Source organism: Cydia pomonella, chromosome 22 (assembly GCF_033807575.1).
Source record: "Cydia pomonella isolate Wapato2018A chromosome 22, ilCydPomo1, whole genome shotgun sequence".
Classification (NCBI taxonomy): Eukaryota; Metazoa; Arthropoda; class Insecta; order Lepidoptera; family Tortricidae; genus Cydia; species Cydia pomonella.
In genome coordinates, this window is record NC_084724.1 from 8548240 (window position 1) to 8569524 (window position 21285).

At 37.2% G+C, this 21285-nt stretch overlaps 1 protein-coding gene across 5 annotated transcripts in view; it reads right to left on the reverse strand.

Annotated features, from left to right (window-relative positions):
* The window catches only part of LOC133530113 (A disintegrin and metalloproteinase with thrombospondin motifs like), a 229442-nt gene that overhangs the window by 28761 nt on the left and 179396 nt on the right, over positions 1–21285 (reverse strand). For all 5 annotated transcript variants that reach the window (XM_061867953.1, XM_061867949.1, XM_061867952.1 and 2 more), the window contains exons 4-6: positions 12250–12345; positions 8891–9026; positions 7915–8022 (exon numbers count right to left, since the gene is read on the reverse strand). In XM_061867953.1, coding sequence (XP_061723937.1) covers positions 7915–8022; positions 8891–9026; positions 12250–12345 — 340 coding nt within the window. The remainder of the gene's footprint in view (positions 1–7914; positions 8023–8890; positions 9027–12249; positions 12346–21285) is intronic.

The following is a 21285-nucleotide window of genomic DNA, read 5'->3' on the forward strand; positions in this document are numbered from 1 at the left end:
ATGCTAATTCCAATATGTCCTTTCCTTGATCGTTGAGGATGCCATACCCAAAGTTTCCATGAGCATTGCCGTCCCTTGGAGCCTTTTGGCCTACGTGTCCATTTAGATCACCTGCAATGATTTTCCTTTCCGTACTTGGCATACTTTGAAGTACCTCTTGTAGTTCCTCCCAAAAGGCTTGCTTTTCTTCTTTTTTGCGGCCTGTCTGTGGTGCATATGTAGAAATAATGTTAAGACACGGCTGATTGTCGAGCGCTAGTTTGACGTACATAATTCTATCGTTGATTCGGTCTACTTTAATAACTCTTTGTTTAAGGTGTTCGTCGAGTATAATGCCCACCCCGTTCCTAGTGGACGAGCCATGGTAATACAGTTGGTAGTTGTAACCAATATTTCTAGACTTTGAACCTTTCCATTTGAGTTCTTGAATACAACATATATTTATATTACGTCTATGTAAAGTTTGTGCCAATTCGTGGCTACGTCCGGTCAGTGAACCAATGTTCCACGTCGCTATGCGCATGTTAGTAGCGCTATGTCTGAAGTCGTCGCTTAGGGGGACGCCCTAGTATGTTTCGCATGGTTCGTATGGGAGCTCTGACCGTCGCTTCCGGGGGACGCCCTAGTATTTATCTCTTTCTTTTTATGTTGTACTTTCATTTTATTGTATCAGGAGATTGTGTTTTGGCTGTTAGTTTTACGGCCGGTTGCCACCTGACGCCAAGACTGTCACCTATCCTCCAGGTGCGAGCGCCGCCGTTGTCCCGCTAGGGGTTCATCCGCCGCCGACTCTCCTACGTGCCCCAGCCTAGACACGCTTTATAATGATTTTCATATTTCATTAATAGTGTTTGCTATAATTATGCTTTGATAAATTCATGGACCTAGAATACTAAGGACGTAGTTTCGCGAAAACACAAATAGGATTCCATCATCCACCAATTTTCTAGTATTTACGCGTGACACACTCACATTGACAGTTATCTCTATGGCCTCATCCACCAATCTACCGTCAGTCGAATCAAAAACGCGCATTAATTGTTTGAAGAAAAAAATTAAATAATGCGTAGTCGAATGTTGCAAAAATAGTACCGATCGAAAGAAAAAAAGAGGCAGGATAAATTTTCATACATAAGTTAATCAATTAACACATTATCTTTCGTAAAATACGATATTAATCCATGAAGTTGTACCTTAAGTGGAGGGCGGTCTCACTTTTTTGCCATACTAAATTGAACCTTATGAAGAAAGGTGTGTGAAGCGCTGGTGGCCTAGCGGTAAGAGCGTGCGACTTGCTATCCGGAGGTCGCGGGTTCAAACCCCGGCTCGTATCAATGAGTTTTTCCGAACTTATGTACGAAATATCATTTGTTATTTACCAGTCGCTTTTCGGTGAAGGAAAACATCGTGAGGAAACCGGACTAATCCCAACAAGGCCTAGTTTACCCTCTGGGTTGGAAGGTCAGATGGCAGTCGCTTTCGTAAAAACTAGTGCCTACGCCAAATCTTGGGATTAGTTGTCAAGCGGACCCCAGGCTCCTATGAGCCGTGGCAAAACGCCGGGACAACGCGAGGAAGAAGGATGAAGAAAGGTGTTCCTACCAAATTAGAGAAAATGTACTCAATCCGCCTAGGTATACATTCGTGACACACACACTGAATCCTTCCGCCATTGCAGTGCCATAGCTGATCGTCAGTTGCGCGGCCTCTGTCAAATTGTTCCTCTACGGATAAATCATGTTAATTTTGAATTTCAAAATTTAACAAGACATTTGTATTATTAGGTATACCTACAGAAATAAAACACTTATTTAAGTTTTTAATTGGCGCAGTATTTAAAAATAGGTCGTCGCCTATTGCGTATATGTGGACCGGATTTAGGTTTGTTTGTTTATCGTTCGTCACATAACCTCTGTCAGGTATAAGTCGCGTATCACGAATGAATTGGCGATATCAACAAAGAACTGCCAAGTATGATACTTAAATTAGGCCGGGGTCGTTTTCACCCGCCGCCCGCGGCCGACAGCGGCCCGCCGCCCGCGGCGTCTGAATGGTATGTTCGGGAATGCTCGGGAGTGGTCGTTTTCGCCCGCCACGTGCGGCGTCCCCCACGCGGGCGGCGGGCCGCTGTCGGCCGCGGGCGGCGGGTGAAAACGACCCCGGCCTAAGAAATTAATTTAAATAAGTACCTACAGAAAGTTTAATCATGATCACATGTTTAAAACGATTTGCTATGTCGCAACTTATCATGAAAAAATAAATGCGTAGGTTTTTTTTGACGTAACTGGTGACCGAAGAGCTGGCGGCTTCCTCGCACAACGTATTAGTATTGCGATACAACGAGGTAATGCCGCCAGCATCCTTCCTACAATGCCTTGAGGCCTATTTTAGATGTAAGCTAGTTATAGTAATCCTCTGTATATATCCATTATGTATATTGTTATTTTAAAAGTAATTATACATTTTTAAGGATTTTATTAAAACTTATAATTTGTGACTTTTATGACTGTATTTAATTGCATGATTTCTATAGTAATCTAAATTGTTATTTTTCTTATTTAATGCATGTTAATTATAAGATGTAATGGTTTGAAAGGATGTGTCCCGCTGAGTTTCTTGCCGGTCCATATTGGGTCTATCCTCTTCTCTTGAGGGGGGATTTAAATCTTCTCGGGTCAGAGGTGTACGGTTAGAGCCGGTGTAGCTTTATTTGACGTTCATAAGCGCATTGTAATATGCCTACTTGAATAATAACATATCTTTATCTTATTTATCTTTATCTTAAAATACAACGGACAAGGAAACTCTTACACGTGTAAGGCTGTGTTTATATTTAATAATATAATAACACAATAACTCAAGACTTGACCCAACTTACTGCAATTTTGACAAGTGATTGATGTCGGTCGTTACTAGGTCTAGGTACCTAGTTAATAATATAGCTATAGTGAATACATAAATAAAAACACACGTGTGTGAAAATAGTATTTTATACAATTGTGATATAATAGAGATCTTTGCAGTCGAGTACCGTGTTTGCAACGAAGCTTGCTGAGTTGCCTAAGTAAGGTACGAGATTGAAAAGCTTGATCATATCACTATTGTATATAATACTTTTTTTACGAATCGTCTAAAATAATACTTTTTTTTTACTATAAAACCTAAATAATTAATGAAAATTGGTAAGTATCTCAACAAAAATGCAGACATAAACGCGTGACTTCCGCGCCCGTTTAGTCTCTTCTATGGGAGCGCGGCGGCATGTGATTGGTAATTTTTTTTAAATAGTTGACTACAGCTTATCGAAAGGAATCTTACAGTTGAGTGGGAGCCCATACACGAAAAGTACGCAATTATAATTTGGTAGACGAAATCTTAATTCAACCATTACAGTCGACGAGTATAAAAATGCTGTATTATTATTAGTATACTTACGAGTATGTATAGCAACGGTTACCAAATAATGTGACGTGTCTCCACTCCTTACAAAATTTACTTGAACCGAAATAGCTAAAAATATAAGGTAATAGGGCAAGTCATAGGTGTTTTGTTGTTTATATATGTTGACTTAAGGTCGTGTATACATATTTTTGCACTTTCCGTATCGATATTTTCAGACGTGACTACGGATGTCCGTCATATCCGTCTAGATGTGCCTCGTGGACATATTTATGGTATGGTAGGTCTCGATGTATGGTAAGAATTAGGCTGGGATGTGTACGCGTGTGTACACCTAGTTTATTAAGTGATGTTGTATTAATATAACATAGGGAGCTAAAAATTAAAATTTCGAACGGAACTTTAAACTTTCCATATTTTACGACTACATATATTTTAATTTTTGATGCTCTTCTTCCTCGCGTTGCCCCGGCATAATGCCACGGCTCATGGGAGCCTGGGGTCCGCTTGACAACTAATCCCAAGATTTGGCGAAGGCACTAGTTTTTACGAAAGCGACTGCCATCTGACCTTCCAACCCAGAGGGTAAAACTAGGCCTTGTGGGGATTAGTCCGGTTTCCTCACGATGTTTTCCTTCACCGAAAAGCGACTGGTAAATATCAAATGATATTTCGTACATAAGTTCCGAAAAACTCATTGTTACGAGCCAGGGTTTGAACCCACGTCCTCCGGGTTGCAAGTCGCACGCTCTTACCGCTAGGCCACCAGCGCTTTTTTAATTAAATTAAATAAATATTTTACGATTTTCTCAAACCTATGCCCGAGGTTATCAAAACGTTCTCCTACAGTGTCACTGGCATAAATATTAGACTTAATTTTAATTTCTGCGGTCTTTGTGACAGCGAAAATAAAAACAAAAGGATGAACCTTGACATTTAAACTTGGTAATAGAATCCGGTTGTTTAAGGTAAAATTTCGAACGGAACTTAATACATTCCATATTTTACGACTATATTTTAATATTTTGATGCTACTTAATAAAATCAATATATCCGGGTGGAAGGTCATCATTGTTCGCGAAAGAATGCCAATTTTGAATTTATTATATAGACTTATCCTGTCCAATGTTCACAATAAACAACAGTTAGTTCATGTAGTTGCGACCGAAATATCCCGAAACCAAAAAAAAGTATTAGTTGGCTCTATCTGCTAGGTTATGAGTACCAAGTTTCAAATGTAGGTATTTTCAAACAAGAAGAGAAGTGAGCTAAATAAGAAGAAAAAGAAAAAGAAAAATAAACCGGTCAAGTGCGAGTTTCTTTTACTCGCGCACCGAGGGTTCCGTACAAACTTAGCGTTATCTCGTGTAACTATAAAGGCAAAATACTTCTGAACAGAAGTACCTATACTAAGTATATTTGTGTACTATCGACAAATTGTCTAACTAATTTGCGCGATGTAATGCACGTATGTTGGTTTTTCGAGAATAATTCTCTATCATGTGAAACGATTTCAAAAATTGATCTTTTATTTGAAATAAACCGGCCAAGAGCATGTCGGGCCACGCTCAGTGTAGGGTTCCGTAGTTACTTTTCCGTCACAATAAGCTAAACTGGAGCTTAAAGTATAGTAAATTGTTAACCAAGGGATGAAACGGTACCTTTCACCCGAGTTAAACAAATAAGCAAATTTGCATAATCAGTACCTAATTAAAGTAAGTCTTTTTACTATGAAGGGAAAACTTTTTGCGATAACTCAAAAACAGCTAAACTGATCATGTCCGCTATAGTTTTCATTTAATGTCTTTCTTAAGCTCTACTTCTACGATTTTTTTCATATTTTTTGGACCTATGGTTCAAAAGTTATAAGGGGGGGACACATTTTTTTTTTTCTTTTGGAGCGATTATCTCCGAGTATATTCACTTTATCAAAAAATGTTTCTTGAAAACCCCTATTAGTTTTGAAAGACCTTTCCAACGATACCCCACACTCTAGGGTTGAAGCGAAAAAAAAATTCACCCCCAATTTACGTGTAGGGGAGGTACCCTAAAAAAAAAAAATTTTTAGATTTTATTGTACGACTTTGTCGGCTTTATTGATTTATATATCCATTCCAAATTTCAGCTTTCTAGCACTAACGACCACGGAGCAAAGCCTCGGACAGACAGACAGACAGACAGACAGACAGACGGACATGGCGAAACTATAAGGGTTCCGTTTTATGCCATTTGGCTACGGAACCCTAAAAAAAGAAAGAAGAAAAAAAAGAAAAGAAGAAAAGAAAAAGAAAAAAAGAAAGAAAGATAAGAAAAGAAGATAAGAAAGAAGTATTTTGTTTAATTATTACGTTTCACTTTTAACAGAGTGGTTTTCATTACAAACAAAACTCGGAGCGATCACTAGTACCTATTTATTTATTTATTTAATCTTTATTGCACAATACATGAAGGTACAAATGGCCGACTTAATGCCTTAAGGCATTCTCTACCAGTCAACCAATGGATTAAACCAGAAAGATTAAGTAGGTGCAGTGTCTTTTAAAGTCAATGAATTAAACCTACCTACTTATTATTACCTATATGGGAAAAGCATCGATAACTGAGTTTATAGTTACTAGTATAGGAACTCCCTAAAAATTTTGCCTCCTAAAATCCAACGTCTGCTAATGACCATATTACGTAAGACGTAAGCTTTATGTTAATCGACAACTACTTTTTCAACGAAGCCAGTATTTACTTTAAGCCACAGATAACGCTCTAATGAATCGGTGACATAAGTAAACATTAAACAGGTTGATTACTCAAAAGAGGCATTGCGGATTGCGGAGACGAAAATGAACACATAACTGATCAGTTTTGTAAACAGTTATCATACGTCACGCGTCACTAGTATTGTACATAGTTACTTAATTTAAGATTCAGTAGACGTTCTTAGGAGATATTATCTTGATTTCTTTAAGGCCAGTCTGTTTTCTGATTTTATACCTTCCTAATTCGTTTGTTTATCGGAAAATTACGATTTCACAAGCTCACGGTAGTCCTGCGAGGTAGTGTGCGTAAAGTATTTGTATACTTAATCATACAATTTGCAAATGAAATGCCATCTTTGAAAACGTATAATTTGGCCTAAATAGTTTATCAAATTATCGGTATACCACGTTACTAAATATTTCTACGGTTACTGACTAAAATTATGGATATTTGATATGTATCCAATGAAATTATCTTCGAATGTCTGTACCCAGTGCTTTATGGTTCAACATTGCTCAGAAGACCTGTCAAATTTGCGAAATTAATGTATTATCATTTGATAAACTATGAGTGGTATTCACAACAATATATTCACAGTGAATACATTATCATCCCAAATTAAAGTTCAGTTTAGTTTATCTCAGACACTAGATTTATTAGATCCGAAATGTTTATTTTGACAAGCAAGCCATTAAAATCGTTTAATAATACCAACAACCAGACTAACTGAATTCATCATCGAACTCGAATAAATGAATACATTTAACAACAAAACACTGCATTTAAAATAAAATTATTTAAATTTAATCATTACAAGGCGAGTGGCAAATGAATTAATTATTATCTCATTAAAATTAGCACAGAAGCTTGCATGAAAAACAACCTCATCCGATTGTTATTACCTATCTGTGCTTTGATCGGCTGATCTGTCACGGATAGTCTCGCTTTGATTTAGCGACATCTGTGGGACGCGTGCAGCAACGTGCGCAACATTTGAATAATTGTAACTTCTTGATTGATTTATTGTGTTTTAATCAATTGTATCCGGTATTAACTATAGTAACAATTTCAGTCTAACCATACGGTTTTTAGGAAATGTCTTAGCTTAGGTACTATGTCTGAAGGTTTAAATGTTTGGTATCTAAACTCCGAAAAAAATTTCACAGTTAAAACATTTTGTAGGTTAACTATTTACATCCGGTTCGCCATAAGTAGGTTATTAGACCAGATATGGCGTGCAATCATAACATAATACTTGCATTTAATAACACCCAAAGCACAGCTGTTAAATATATCCATAGTTCAATCTAACAGCAATGTTCTTAACTGACCATTGTCACGAATTCTTTTACAGCGTCAGCAAGATTCCCAACGCACACATGTTTTACGCAAATTCAAGGAGGGACAAGGGTTTGGGGAACTTAAATTTGGAGAAGAATAGTCATACAAAAAAATTTAATATAATGACAAAAGTCCGAAATCACCCTAAAAATTCTGACATTTCCTGGATGGTTATTTCTCTAAGAATGACCCAGTAGGCCATTAACCCCTTCACTCTCTACCATATGCTATAGCTACAGCATAACTTTCCCTTTCTTCTGTCCAATTTCAAGCTTTTAAGCTAGCTTCTAGTGGTTAAGTTGAGGTTTCTAAAAAGCTTTTACACTCGCAACGTCCCCCCGCAACCCTGACACAGAAGCAATAATCCTGACATGTCAGAGGAAATCCTGACGCATGGCAACCTTAATTACAGGCAGGTCTTACCGTAGTCACTCTCGTGGTCGCCGGCGGCGGGGTCTCGCTTGATGATGACGTGGTGAGCTCCGTTCAGGGCACGGAGGAGCTCCTCTTGCTGTTCCCGTTTTCTTTTTACTACAACACACAAAAATGTCTTTATCAGATGAGCATCTAAACTATCTAAGCATTGGATAAGGAGGACTAGGAAGAGTTGACTTGTGTAAGGGTTAGCAAAATGTTGTTTTGTAAATAATATCCTAACTCTAAAAAAACGACTTCACAAAACTATTTAAAATGTCCATCATTTTATTTTAATATTTATCAGCCGTTCCACACACGAGTTACTATAAAAAAAATAGTTAAAAATATCATCTATATTTCTCGAGTTTTTTGTTGTTATCTTATGTGTTCGGAATCTCTGGAGTGTACACCCATAAATTCATGATCGGAATGTCTATGGTTCATGAATATTTTAGATAGAATTGTCTCTGGCCAAGGAAATCTGTTATTGACCATAATCAGAGACCATAGATATTCAAATCATGAATTCTCGTTCGAACTACCTGCAATAACCATCCGTAAAGCGTCCGAGTAGGTGTAAAAATACAAATTTAAGTAGTTCTTCATTGCTGCAAAAATGGACGAAACGGGTCCAGTAACTATGGACAGTGGCTACCTTTTTTTGGGGAGTGAATGGAGGTATTTAAATAATTCCATACAAAAGCTCTCCAAGGATATAGATTATATCAGGGGTTTAATACCACCAGGGCACAAACGGGTACAAACGTGTTATGGACGGCAGAAACATCTATGACGAAACCTGATTTGAAACAGTACCTGGAAAAAAGATGAGTAGAAAACAAACCGCCGTTGGAGCATCTGTAGTGAACTTCTAGAAAAAGTATGGAAGGTCGTATGCCATCGGTCTTCATAGTGTTAAAAACTATGTCTTACTTAAATCGTTTGTAACAGACTCAAATTCCAAAGATGAGAGGTTCCTTACCTAGTGGCAGACCAGTGTCTATGGACACCATGTCAGCCATGCTGGAGGGGTCCAGGAACATCTCGTCGTCTTGAACCGCAGCCGTCATAGAGTCCGCCACGGGCCGGATCACCAGCTCGTGCCCAATCGAACCTTCCTGAACACAAAAAAAAAATGAAACCACATGACGAATTCGGTCATATTTATGGTAAAACTACTGTCCGCGAGTTAATTCTAGGCTATAGATATAACACTACACCTTATAAAACAAAGTCCCCCGCCGCGTCTGTCTGTCTGTATGTTCGCGATAAACTCAAAAACTACTGAAATGATTTTCATGCGGTTTTCACCTATCAATAGAGTGATTCTTGACTTGAGGAAGGTTTTGGTGTAAAATTTGTAAAGCGTGTTCGAAGCCAGAGTTGATTGCTAGTGTATAGATTTAACAGGAGAATTCAACGGCCCGATTCGAAGAATGATTAAGACACGTTTAAGATCTTGGAAAAATCTGCAAAAGATCGATAAGTAAACGACATGTCAAAATTGACGTTTATTTCGATTCCGCTGTGATCCCAATAAGATCTATCTACGATATTTCAAACGTCAAAGTGACATTGGTTACCCCAATCGAGCTGCTTCTGTCAATTATACGACATACAAACGATATCTAAATGAGAACTTATCTAAAGCAGTACTTATCGTTATCGTATTTTATTCTTCGAATTGGGCCGTCAGTTAATGATTACACACGATTTCGTATTACCTACGTAGCGATACTGAAAGCGAATGCTTGAATAATGGTAGTGAGTGTCAGTAACCAAGTCTAGAAATTTTCTAGGATTCTGGCATCTATTTAGGTAGGTTCAGTAAGTATTCTTGGTAATAAAAAGATATCTCTACTTACAACAAAGACCAGAGGGTGGAAAGGTGTACTCAGTGTCTTCGAATACAGATTTTTACGGCTATGCCCGTTGTACACACGACTTGGCGGGGTCACTGCCGTACTTCCAGATAATCTAAGATCTAACTAAATCTCCAGACCACGTCCAAGATTTAGGAGACATTGTATTTTAGTCTACTGCGTCTTTGAGACGTGCTCTGAATGTAATGTTGCCTGTTGACATCCTGTCTGAGTCGAATGATAATTTAGTTTTTACTTGTGATATAATTATGTTAATTAAGCCATTTGCTTGATGGGATTTCCCATTGAATTAATTTTAGACACCTAGCAACATATGCTTTTGACGAATTTCCATATAAACTTAGATTGTCCTATTCGTATAGATGAATGTCAAGCTTGAATTGAGTTGATCAAAATAATTAAAGTCGCGGTGAGTCAAACCCCGGCTCGTAACTATGAGTTTATTGGATCTTATGTACAAAACATCTTTTAATGTTAACCAGTTGCTTTTCAGTGATGGAAAACATCGTGAGAAAACTGGAAACCAACTCTGATTTAACAATTTGTTTTGGTTTTGATGCGACCTTGAAGATCACACCCGCTAATTGATGCATACGAAATGAAGTGAAAGTTTGTCCACCAAGAAGATTGTCAAGGTCGTATTATAACCAGTTTACAACTATAGATCTGAATCGGGCACCTGGACTAATCCTAATAAGGCCTAGTTCCCCGCTGTGTTGGAAGGTCAGATGGTAATCGCCTGCGTACAATGTAGTGCGTGTGCTAATTTCTTAAGGATTAGGTAGCTAAAGCGGCTTAGAATACAATCAAAAAGCGGAAAAGTGAGGAGGAACTGAGTGGTTGGGTAAGGTCAGCCAAGACAATTGCAAATATGGGGCAAATGCAGCTACATACTCTAAAAATACAATAAGTGAGTCTAGAGAGCTATTTATACCATAATTGAAATCTCTTTTATGACTGGCGAAAGTGTGCAGTTAATTTACAAATGGCTCTAAGTCTAGATTCAATGCTTGTATTTTTAGAGTAGTTGGAAGTGCCCTCGCTGACGTTATCTACCTAATAATGTCAGAATATGCATGTATTGTTCGAGGTTCGTTAAGGTGTTAGTATAACCACAGATCATAAAATGCTAGTAGGAGATAACGGCCTGAATGTTATTTCAATTGCTGAGCAAGCGCAGGCGAGCCAAAATTCAGAGTTGACCAGTATGTTGGTGGGATAGACACGAATACATTTAAGAAATTGATAAATTAATAGCATATAACATTTGGTACGCCAGGATCCATAACTAAGAAGAACAAGTGAACAATTGAACATCCGAAAATTACATAGTTAACAAATTATGCGAATGTTTGCACGCATATAAGGAAGTTCGCGAATTCTTGTTTAATCGCAAGAATCTGTATAAAACTACGTGAACTTTCTAGGTTCACGTGAACGTCTTTTGATGTCCGTCAAAAATTGTAACAACTTAGTAAACCGTGGTTTAACATTCGCATAATCCGCAAGCACACTTCTACGAGGGCTGTGGTCCGAAAATTTTTAGCTGCTTCGGCTCTTCTCATTCGATTTGAACATTATTTATTGATATCATTGTGGGGTTCTTGCAGTATCAAAGGTAGTGTAAAAATATTTTTAGAACATGCTTAGTTTTTTTAATTATTTTTTGACTCTTGTCGAAGGCTAATAACGAATAGTCTTGGTGATCAGTTTTCTAAGAGTAAGGATTTTGTTAAAACATATGTTTGACAGTGAGAGCAAAACAAAATATTGGTCATATACAGCAAATTTTACTATGGGATCAAAATTAGCTGTTCATATTCACCCCTCAGAATATATATGAGACGTAACAAAATCAGCTTTAATCAGTAAATACTTGTAAACTGGTTGTTCCAGGCTTTCGACGCAGCTGTTCAGTAAGCAGTAGCAACGGCGCCTGCATTTGGAGTAAGGTCACCTTACGCAACGTTCCGTTCAGCGCTACAAGCGTTTGGCTATTGTTTTGTTATGACGGCTTATAAAGAACTTACAAAGTTATTGTTGGTTTAAACGATTGTAATAATGCGTTTATGGCTTGGACGTGGATAAACTAAAGAGAAAGGCGATCATCATCAGGAATTATGCCTAATAAACAGCTGTTTGGTAAAGAATCACTTTTTTCACGCCAGACAATGTGGCACGCATCTCTTTCAAAGTCCTAAAAGACCTACTTTCTAGTTACCGACAGATTGATATCCCTATAATTGCTGAATTTCTTCTTTATACGGCTCTTCACATAAGTTTGCCGAACCCTGGCCTACAATTTACATCAGGGATGTCAAAACTTTATAATCCGATGGCTACTGCCAGGCCTCGGTAGGTCGGATTGAATGGAAATTGGGCTCTTTTCGCAGGCCGGATTGGTACGCCCGTAATTTCGATACCCGTACTTTAAACGAAATACTTAAGAGACACTCACCACCATAAGTTTTCCGTGCTTGGGATGCCTCCTGATGAGGAGCGCCGCCCCGTTCTCCTCGTCTTGGTACAGGTCACCGACTTCTTCCTCGCCTTCCTGTTAACAAGAAAAACACTAAGAAGGTTGTCTACTTATAAAGAAAACCTATAATGCAAACCTATAATGAAGGTTATCTACTTATAAAGAAAACCTATAATGTAATGTTTCGACGCTATAATGCAACAGATAGAGATCACCCCACTATTTGCGTCAGTGGTTAGCACCCATCACATACTGTCGTGAAACCCTCAACGTAAAAGTTCCAGCGCTCTTAGCACAAATTGTGTATGTCGTAAAATACGGTAAAAAAAATTATATTGAGGCCTTTCTCGATCTCTATAGATCAGAATCTTGAGTTTTTGACTTTTGCTCGATAGAAAAAAAAAACACGAACCTAGGTCTAAAATGCACTTTAAAACTTTGTAACAAATTCTGCACAAAACCTAATAACATAAAAATTGCTTCTAAAAATCGACAATATAATGTTTAAGAGAATTTATCGTTTTTTTATTTATTTACGTTTTCACGTTTACGCTCAATGAGTGTGACTGTGAGAGAATAACACAAAATTACTGGGCCTTCAATGCACAATGATGCATTTAATGATTCCGTTTGGTCATTTCCTCCGAGTGCAACCTTGCAGCAGGAGGAAGATTGAACAAGGCTGGTTGCATTGCTATGCAGCTACTGCGATCATATTGTACAGTAGACGACAAAACGTTTGTTACGTCAAAAGCTATAAAAACCATTAGAAAACCAACGGATTTAGATTGAAGGTCATTAGCGCCAAGCAGTTCCTTAAGCTTACATGGGCTACATGTTATGTTATAAGTATGTAACTTTACTTTTGAGTGGCATTAACGTGAGACACTTCATTCGTTTCTTGTCTGTTTGTTTGATTTAATTTCTTGTCTTTTAATTATTTATATAAAAATTCAAGTCTTGGAGACCCTTTACATCTCTAAGGATTATTTAATGATCGTTTTTTAATTATATTTTATCTCTTACACTTAGAGAATTAAAAAACCTATAAGAAATTTAGTATAGTTGTTTGTATTTATTTGTCATGGGTTTTTGTGTAATTCGTTATTTAGACACTGTATACATCTCTAATAAAGTATCTAATATTTCATTGATTCCATATTTGTCGTCGTATTTTGTAACATTTAATTATTTTTTTGCCTTTAAAAATTTTACATATAAAAGTGCCCTTGTGGTCTGTTGGCTGAATGAATGATTAATGTTTGATATTTGAACGTAACGATAAACTACTTTTTCACCTCAGCAGCTCGAACAAGCCTACTTTTGTCACTCTAGGGAGTGACGAAAGTGCAACTTTTCTCACTCCAGGGAGTGAGACAAAGTAGCTTTTTAATTTAGTGAAGGCCATGAATACAGGAATAAAAACTTTACTTGATGTTAATTTTTTTTAACCTTTTATATTTTCTCACTACTGAGGTCAAAAGTTTTGTATCACACGAGAGAAAAGTTATTTTACATCTCGTGTTTTTGAGTCCCTCGCTACGCTCAAGATTTTAACTCACTCACTCGCTTCACTCGTGATTCAATTATAGAATCTTTCGCTTACTCGGAACTCAAAATCAACATTCGCAAGAAAAACTAACTTTCCTCTCTTGTTGCACAAATAACTATTCACATTGACAGTACTGTACAAAATAATTCCGATCCAGTTGCATTCAGCTACCAGACCAAAATATGAATTGCATACAAAACATTCTCAACTTAATCGGTCCTATGTTACAAGTGAATATTATACACTAACGACGTTTTGTAGAAAGAAGACAAAATACCTTAAATAATACCAGGAAGGTGACAAGCTTCACAATTGGCGGAAGAAATGGCGAGGCCAGATACATTACAATTAAAACTGCCAAAATGTTAATTAGCAGGAAACCAGTTGGACTTGTTTAACCTCTCCTCAAAAGAAGCGCTGGTGGCCTAGCAGTATGAGTCAAACCCCGGCTCGTACCAATGAGTTTTTAGGAACTTATTATGTACGAAATATCGTTTGATATTTACCAGTCGCTTTTCGGTGAAGGAAAACATCGTTAATAAAGCCCAATAAGGCCTAGTTTACATTAGTCAATAAAGCCCAATAAGGCCTAGTTTACCCTCTGGGTTGGAAGGTCAGATGGCAGTCGCTTTCGTAAACACTGGTGCCTGTGCCAATTCTAGGGATTAGTTGCCAAGCGGACCCCAGGCTCCCATAAGCCGTGGATTAATAAGGATCCTGACCAAATAATAAGTAAACTTTTTGCGTTATTCTCGACAAAAGCACTCATTCCTGTCGAGGTAGTTTGGAGCTCGAACACAGTGAGAGCGCCAATAGTCCGAGACTGAAATGCCTTTCCCCGAGTTAAACACTTTGCTTTTCGTTTATAATATAAGCAAAGTAAATAAAAAAACATGACTAAGATGAACTTACATAGGTAATTCTTAAGGGTACGTTCATAATTGATTTAACGGAATGGATAAAAATTACGTTATTTATGGAATGGGTAGTTAAATATCAGAATGGATATTATCTAAGAAATTCATTTAGCACCAAATTTGAATTAATTATCGTAAAAAAACCTACTTAGAATGTAACATAACATACTAGACTTTTATTCATCGGGATATGGACCGTGATTACTGTAGACGCCGTGCAGGTCAGGATGTCGACGACTCAAATAAAACTTCGATTAATAATAAAGTGAACTATAATCTTCCAAAAGGTACTGGTTTAGGGTTCTTGCCAAAACGGTTAAATGTAGAAAAGTGGGTGTTGATAGTATGGAGGATGATGAAAGAGTGATTTGCAATATTTGATCAGTTCAAAAAAGTGGTTTAAATTTAGATGCTTCTAATTGGCCGCGATACAGAATATGTGGAGCGCTCCTATTGGTGCTTTTAAAAAGCCTCCGAATACTAGCCGAGCCCGACGGCTGCGTTTAGCTACTGCATTGATTTTTATACAATAATAAGTTGCATTCGCAACAATTACCTTTTGTATTGTTTTCGAGCTCCCGATACTTCGACGCAGTTAGGTACAACGCTTCTTATTCATAGGTAAAAAAGGTAATCACCGTCCATATCCCGGTCAATATATAAGTCTAGTGAAACTAACAGTGAATCTTTCAAACTGTTATGTAAAATGCTGTAGCGCAGAAACGTATCACTTTTTGGACACTTTGAAATGAAAATATAATAAACAAACTTATAACATGCCCTTTTTTGCATAGGGGGTTAAAAACATAAAATAATACATTTCGGCTTATTATTTCAGCACGGTTACGTCTACAAAACGCATACACTGAGACAATGCGCACTTTTTCAAACAATTACGTATTTTAATAGGGAACAGCTGATCGTGGGAAGCGTGCTTGAATACAACCATTTCACTTGCGATTACGTGATAAACACGAACTCGAGCGCACGCCATGCGTTGCCAAATAAAATTCAACCTTAACTTCATAGCTACAAAGCTTAAAATTAAAAAGGGAAGATAAGCTGTTTAATTATTGAAACTTAACCATGCTAAGGGAAATACATACATGTGACAATGATTGCGACAAGTGAATATGGTTTTTAATACTTCGTAATTAGGTCCTAAATTATATGGTGATAAATGCGTTACGCACGATCGTAAAAACAATAGTTAAGGAATACAGCATTAAAGCCGTTAATATTATGTATCTGGGTAAGTCTTTATATGTGTGAATAGCTGTAACAATGCAAAATGAACTTAACTGTGTAAAACATATGGCACAATTTTTCGCACTAATAGTGTTAATAAAGATGCGTTTGTTGTGTGTGATTAACTTGCGTTACCGTCTCACCTGAGTGAAAAATGGAGGCTAATGCTTTTCATTCGTCACTAAAGGAGCCCACTGATTACCAGTTCGCCGGACGATATCGGCCTGTCAGTTATTCGCGATTGTCAGGTTTTGCGAATCACTGACAGGTCGATATCGTCCGGCGAACTGGGCGACCGCTAAACCGCCGGAACTTGACACTCTTCGGCCAAAACTTCTCCTTGGTGGTCGCTAAATAGATATTCAGTCGGAACGCTCACCATAAAAGGGTCAAACGGGACTCTATTACTGAGACTCCGCTATCCGTCCGTCCGTCCGTCTGTCACCAGGCTGTATCTCATGAACCGTGATAGTTACCCAGTTGAAATTTCTACAGATTATGTATTTCTGTTGCCGCTATAACAAAAAATACTAAAATCAGAATAAAATAAATATTTATTTCCAATCTCGAGGTTCTCATCCAATCACCGAAGTTAACCAACGTCGGGCGGGGTCAGTACTTGGATGGGTGACCGTTTTTATAGACCCTTCCTGTGCGAATCCGACTCGCACTTGGCCGGTTTTTTCTTAAAATCTAGTTTTTGCATTGTTATTATTTGTCACTTTTGTACATATTATAAGGATATTTCGTCAGGTGACAAGCAAAACTGACTAATTACCATCACAAGTTCATAGCCATAATGAACCATATTACTACTAAAATAAGTTTGATTTTTGTTTAATAATTTTCTAGTAAATAGTGAGTTTTGCTTGTCACCTGACGATTTAGACTATGTCCGATAGTAGCAACATTGCCATCAAAAAGCACAAGCAATAAAAATATGTTTTTTCTCTCAATTAGCATTAACTCAGAAACTAGGCGAATTCCAGAAAAGTTCATAAGACAAATTAGATTTTAAATATGAGGAATACACTTATACAATCTTTCGGGTTCCTCATGAAACACCGTGTATACCTAAGTTCCGTTGCCCGACGTTACACGGATGATTTGATCACAGTGACGTACAATTGTATATGCGTGGCCATAAAATCGCCAGCGTGCCTTCCGCGCCTCCGTAAGATCGGTATCGCGGCACGACTCAAGTTATGTCGACTCCAGTGTTATAACGTCTTAGGTGGAACTGTCAAATGAGTAAAAAAATGTCTAAAAAGTATGTTGATAACAGCGCAATCTCTCTCACTAAGCTTACAGTGTGTATTTTTGATATATCCGCAAACTTAAACTAGACGTAGGTGCTTGGTGCTTAAAAACAATTCTGAACGATTTTTTTAAATTTAGTTTTAAATACCAGAGTATAATTATTGTTTGAAAGCATTTCGTACCTCATGATCACTTGTGACAGTTAAATGTGACGTTTTGAGTTAAAGTAGTGATACATAGATACATTGCTTGCTGAATTATTTTATATGGAGCTCAACGAGGGCGAGGGGGGTTTAGGGTCGGCAACGCACATGTAACTCCTCTGGCGTTGCATGCGTACATAGGCTACGGAAACTGCTTACCATCAGGCGGGCCGTATGCTTGTTTGCCACCGATGTAGTATAAAAAAATAAAATAAAATAAAGTCGTCCAAATTTTATAATCCCTATGAAACCGTGTTCATTAAAACCCAAACTAAATACCCTTTGATTATACGATCTTATCAAAAATACTCGCTGTATACTAGTGTCCGGCTGAAGTTTCACACACACACTTGGCCGTTTTTTTTTATAGCACTTACACGATTTATTTATAGGTGTTTCGTTGTTCGTAATGTATAAAAAGAAAGACCACCGACATTATTTTAAACTATTTTAACACGTCTATAAAGTTTCGGTTTTGGCCGAAACTGAATCAAAACCGAACTTTCGGTTTCGGTAAATCAGTTTTCGCTGGGAACTAGTAAATATAGATATCTGGCTAGGTACTCGTATTTATTACAGGATAAGAAATGTACATGAAGGCTACCTGGCGCGTTGTTTCATACGCTACCGTAAAACGGAGTCACCAGAAATCGCGGGGTGAATAGATAAATTTTGAAGATTTTCTTTCAAGTTATATTTGAAAATAAACACCTCTAAAATTAGAGATTTTGGGATATGTATACAGTATGTATCTGAACGTAAATAAATTACTTAAAACCGTTAATGTTTAGGTCAATTGAGTAACTTTTACTATGGGACCATCCTTGAACACACACACGCGCGTGCGTGCGTGCGTGCGTGCGTGCGTGCGTGCGTGCGTGCGTGCATGCGTGCGGGCGTGCGTGTGTGTGTGTGAACGACATGTCACAATTTACGTTTATTTCGATTCCGCTGTGATCCCAATAAGATCTATCTACGATAATTCAAACGACGTCAAAGTGACAGTGGTTGCCCGAATCGAGCTGCTTTTGACAATTATACGACATACAAACCATATCTAAATGTAAACTTATCTAAACCAGAACTTATCGTTGTCGTATCTTATTCTTCGAATCGGGTCGACTATTGACGCTGCCTGTACCACTATTTTCTTCAAGCACGCGTTGATGTCACTCACTAGAGGGTTTAATAATGAGCGTAAGAAAATGATTTAAAAAATATTCTCCCAAAAATGTATACTAGGTACACTCTTGCTTTTTACAATAACAATTATATCAAAATATAATATACATTTATAGTAAAATAAAACTTCCATGATCCTTTTAAGATAATACACGGGCGGCTCTCGATTGGCCAAACACACATAAAACTAATTTGTTATTCAAATAAACTTATTAATCAGGACACTTTTATTCCGTGTACCACGTGCTCTAACTGTATGGGATTTTATGTATGGATTAAGAGTTGTAACCGTCATTTAGTTTTAACCGATTTATAACACGACTTTTTTAGCCTTATATTACAAGCTTTTATGTAACTTGCCCTATATACATATAATATATACTTATACTTAATGTTAGTAGTATGTATGTATATATGTGTGGGTCAAATCTTAGAAGCTAGACCCACTTCCCGATTTCCGATTGAGCTGAAAGTCGACAATGCAATATTATAGTACGTTATTTATAGACACTATTTCTATTTCATAATTCGTATAAAACTATAAAGAGTAGGCAACTTGACCGTGACGTCATTTGCTAGTGTATCATATAAATTCTATAGTGGCAAATCGTTTTGACAGTTCGAAAAAAGAAACTGATTTGACCAGTAGTTAAATACCCCATTAAAAAATAAATAGTTAAGTGTGTTTGTCTATGCTTATATGATAAGATTTAACATAGTTGCACGCACAATAAAAAATGTTTTGTTTTTTTTTTGTGTTTACTCGACTACGGGAATTAATGTAGGTTTGTTTGTGTCCCGTGTATTTAATTGTATCGTCTAAACTACTGAGCCAATTTTGGTGACTTAAATGTCAATCGATTTTTTATAACTCAGGCGATATAAGCTACATTATAAACCATTATATTAAAAACAACTATTATAAAATAACTTTTTCCTACTCCTCTACTGTTATCTGTCATTTATGCATTCATTAACACGAATATAAGAATATCCATAAAAGATTTCAAGAAAAGTCTATATTGTCTATTCCTCATAAAAGCTCTTGTGCTTTTATACGCTATAACGTTACTGCGATTATTTATTATTATTATTATTATTAAAGCCTTTTTTTATTTCCATATCGTTTTTTGTTACATTGTGTTGGTTTTGATTCTAATCAAATTTGATTTGCTTTTAGTTCATTTTACATTATGGACCCCTGTCGGGTATAGGCCTCCTCCATGTTTTTCCATTTGTCTCGGTCTTTGGCCTTGATTGGCCAATTTTCGCCGGCTATATCTATAATGTCCTTCGACCATCTTGTTTTGGGTTTTCCTGATTTTCTCTTCCCATGTGGTCCTGGCCACTTTGTGATTTTGCTGGTCCATCTTCCATCTGTCATCCTGGCTATGTGGCCAGCCCATCTCCATTTCTGCTTGAGTATAAACTCAAGTGCATCTATGACCTTTGTTTTGGATCTGATATGTTTACTATTAACCTTCTCCTTTAGTTTTATTTTTAGGATGCTCCTTTCCATAGCTCTTTGACAGGTTCTTATTTTTAGTTTGGTTTTATTTGTGTGCACCCAGGTTTGGCTGCCATATGTGAGGCAAGGTAAGATGCACGTGTCCATCACTGTTTTTTTCATATTTAGGCTGTAGTTTCCCTTTAGGAGCTCTTTGAAACTCCAAAACTTTCTCCAGCTGATATTAATTCTGCGATCTATCTCTTCACTATTGCTGTCGGTACTAAATGATATCCGTTTACCCAAGTAGATGTAGTGATCTACATATTCAAGTTCTTTGTTTTGTATGAAGATTTTTGTTTGTTCCCTGTTAGTCATAATTTTTGTTTTAGTATGGTTCATTTCTAATCCAACTTTACAACTTTCCTTGTTTAGGTCGTTTAACATTTGTTGTAGATTTTTAGTATTCTCTGAAAAGATTGCTATGTCATCAGCAAATCTCAAATGGCTAAGATGTTTATCGAATATTTTTATTCCAGTTTTTTCCCAGTCTAGTTGGCGAAATATGTTTTCTAGTACCGCTATAAATAATTTAGGTGATATTGGGTCCCCTTGCCTGACTCCTCTACCAATTGTGAACTCCTGTCCTCTCTCCTCGAGTTTTACTCTGCTAGTGCTATTCTGGTATATGTTCTTTAAGATTTTGATATACTTAGAGTGTATCTTGCAGTCAGTAAGAGCCTTCCAAATAGCGTTGTGTGAGATGCTGTCGAATGCCTTAGTGTAGTCAATGAATGCTATGTAGAGAGGTTTTTTATATTCCTTGTAGCGTTCTATCATTTGTTCCATTGTGTGGATATGGTCTGTTGTAGAGTATCCTGATCGGAATCCTGCTTGTTCTACAGGTTGATGGTCGTCAATTTGATTGGTTATTCTATTTAAGAGTAGTGCTGTGAAGAGTTTGTAGATGCATGCTAGTAAGCTTATTGGTCGGTAGTTGGTTATATTTTTAGGATCTCCTTTTTTATACAAAATTGTGATATCTGACGTATGCCATTGTTTGGGTGTTTCTTCTGATTGTATTATCATATTAAATAGCGTTGTCAGTGGTGTTGTAAGCAGTTTAGCTCCCATTTTCAAAAGTTCATTACTAATGCCGTCTGGGCCGGGACTTTTGTCTTTTTTTAGATTTTTGATATGTTTCAA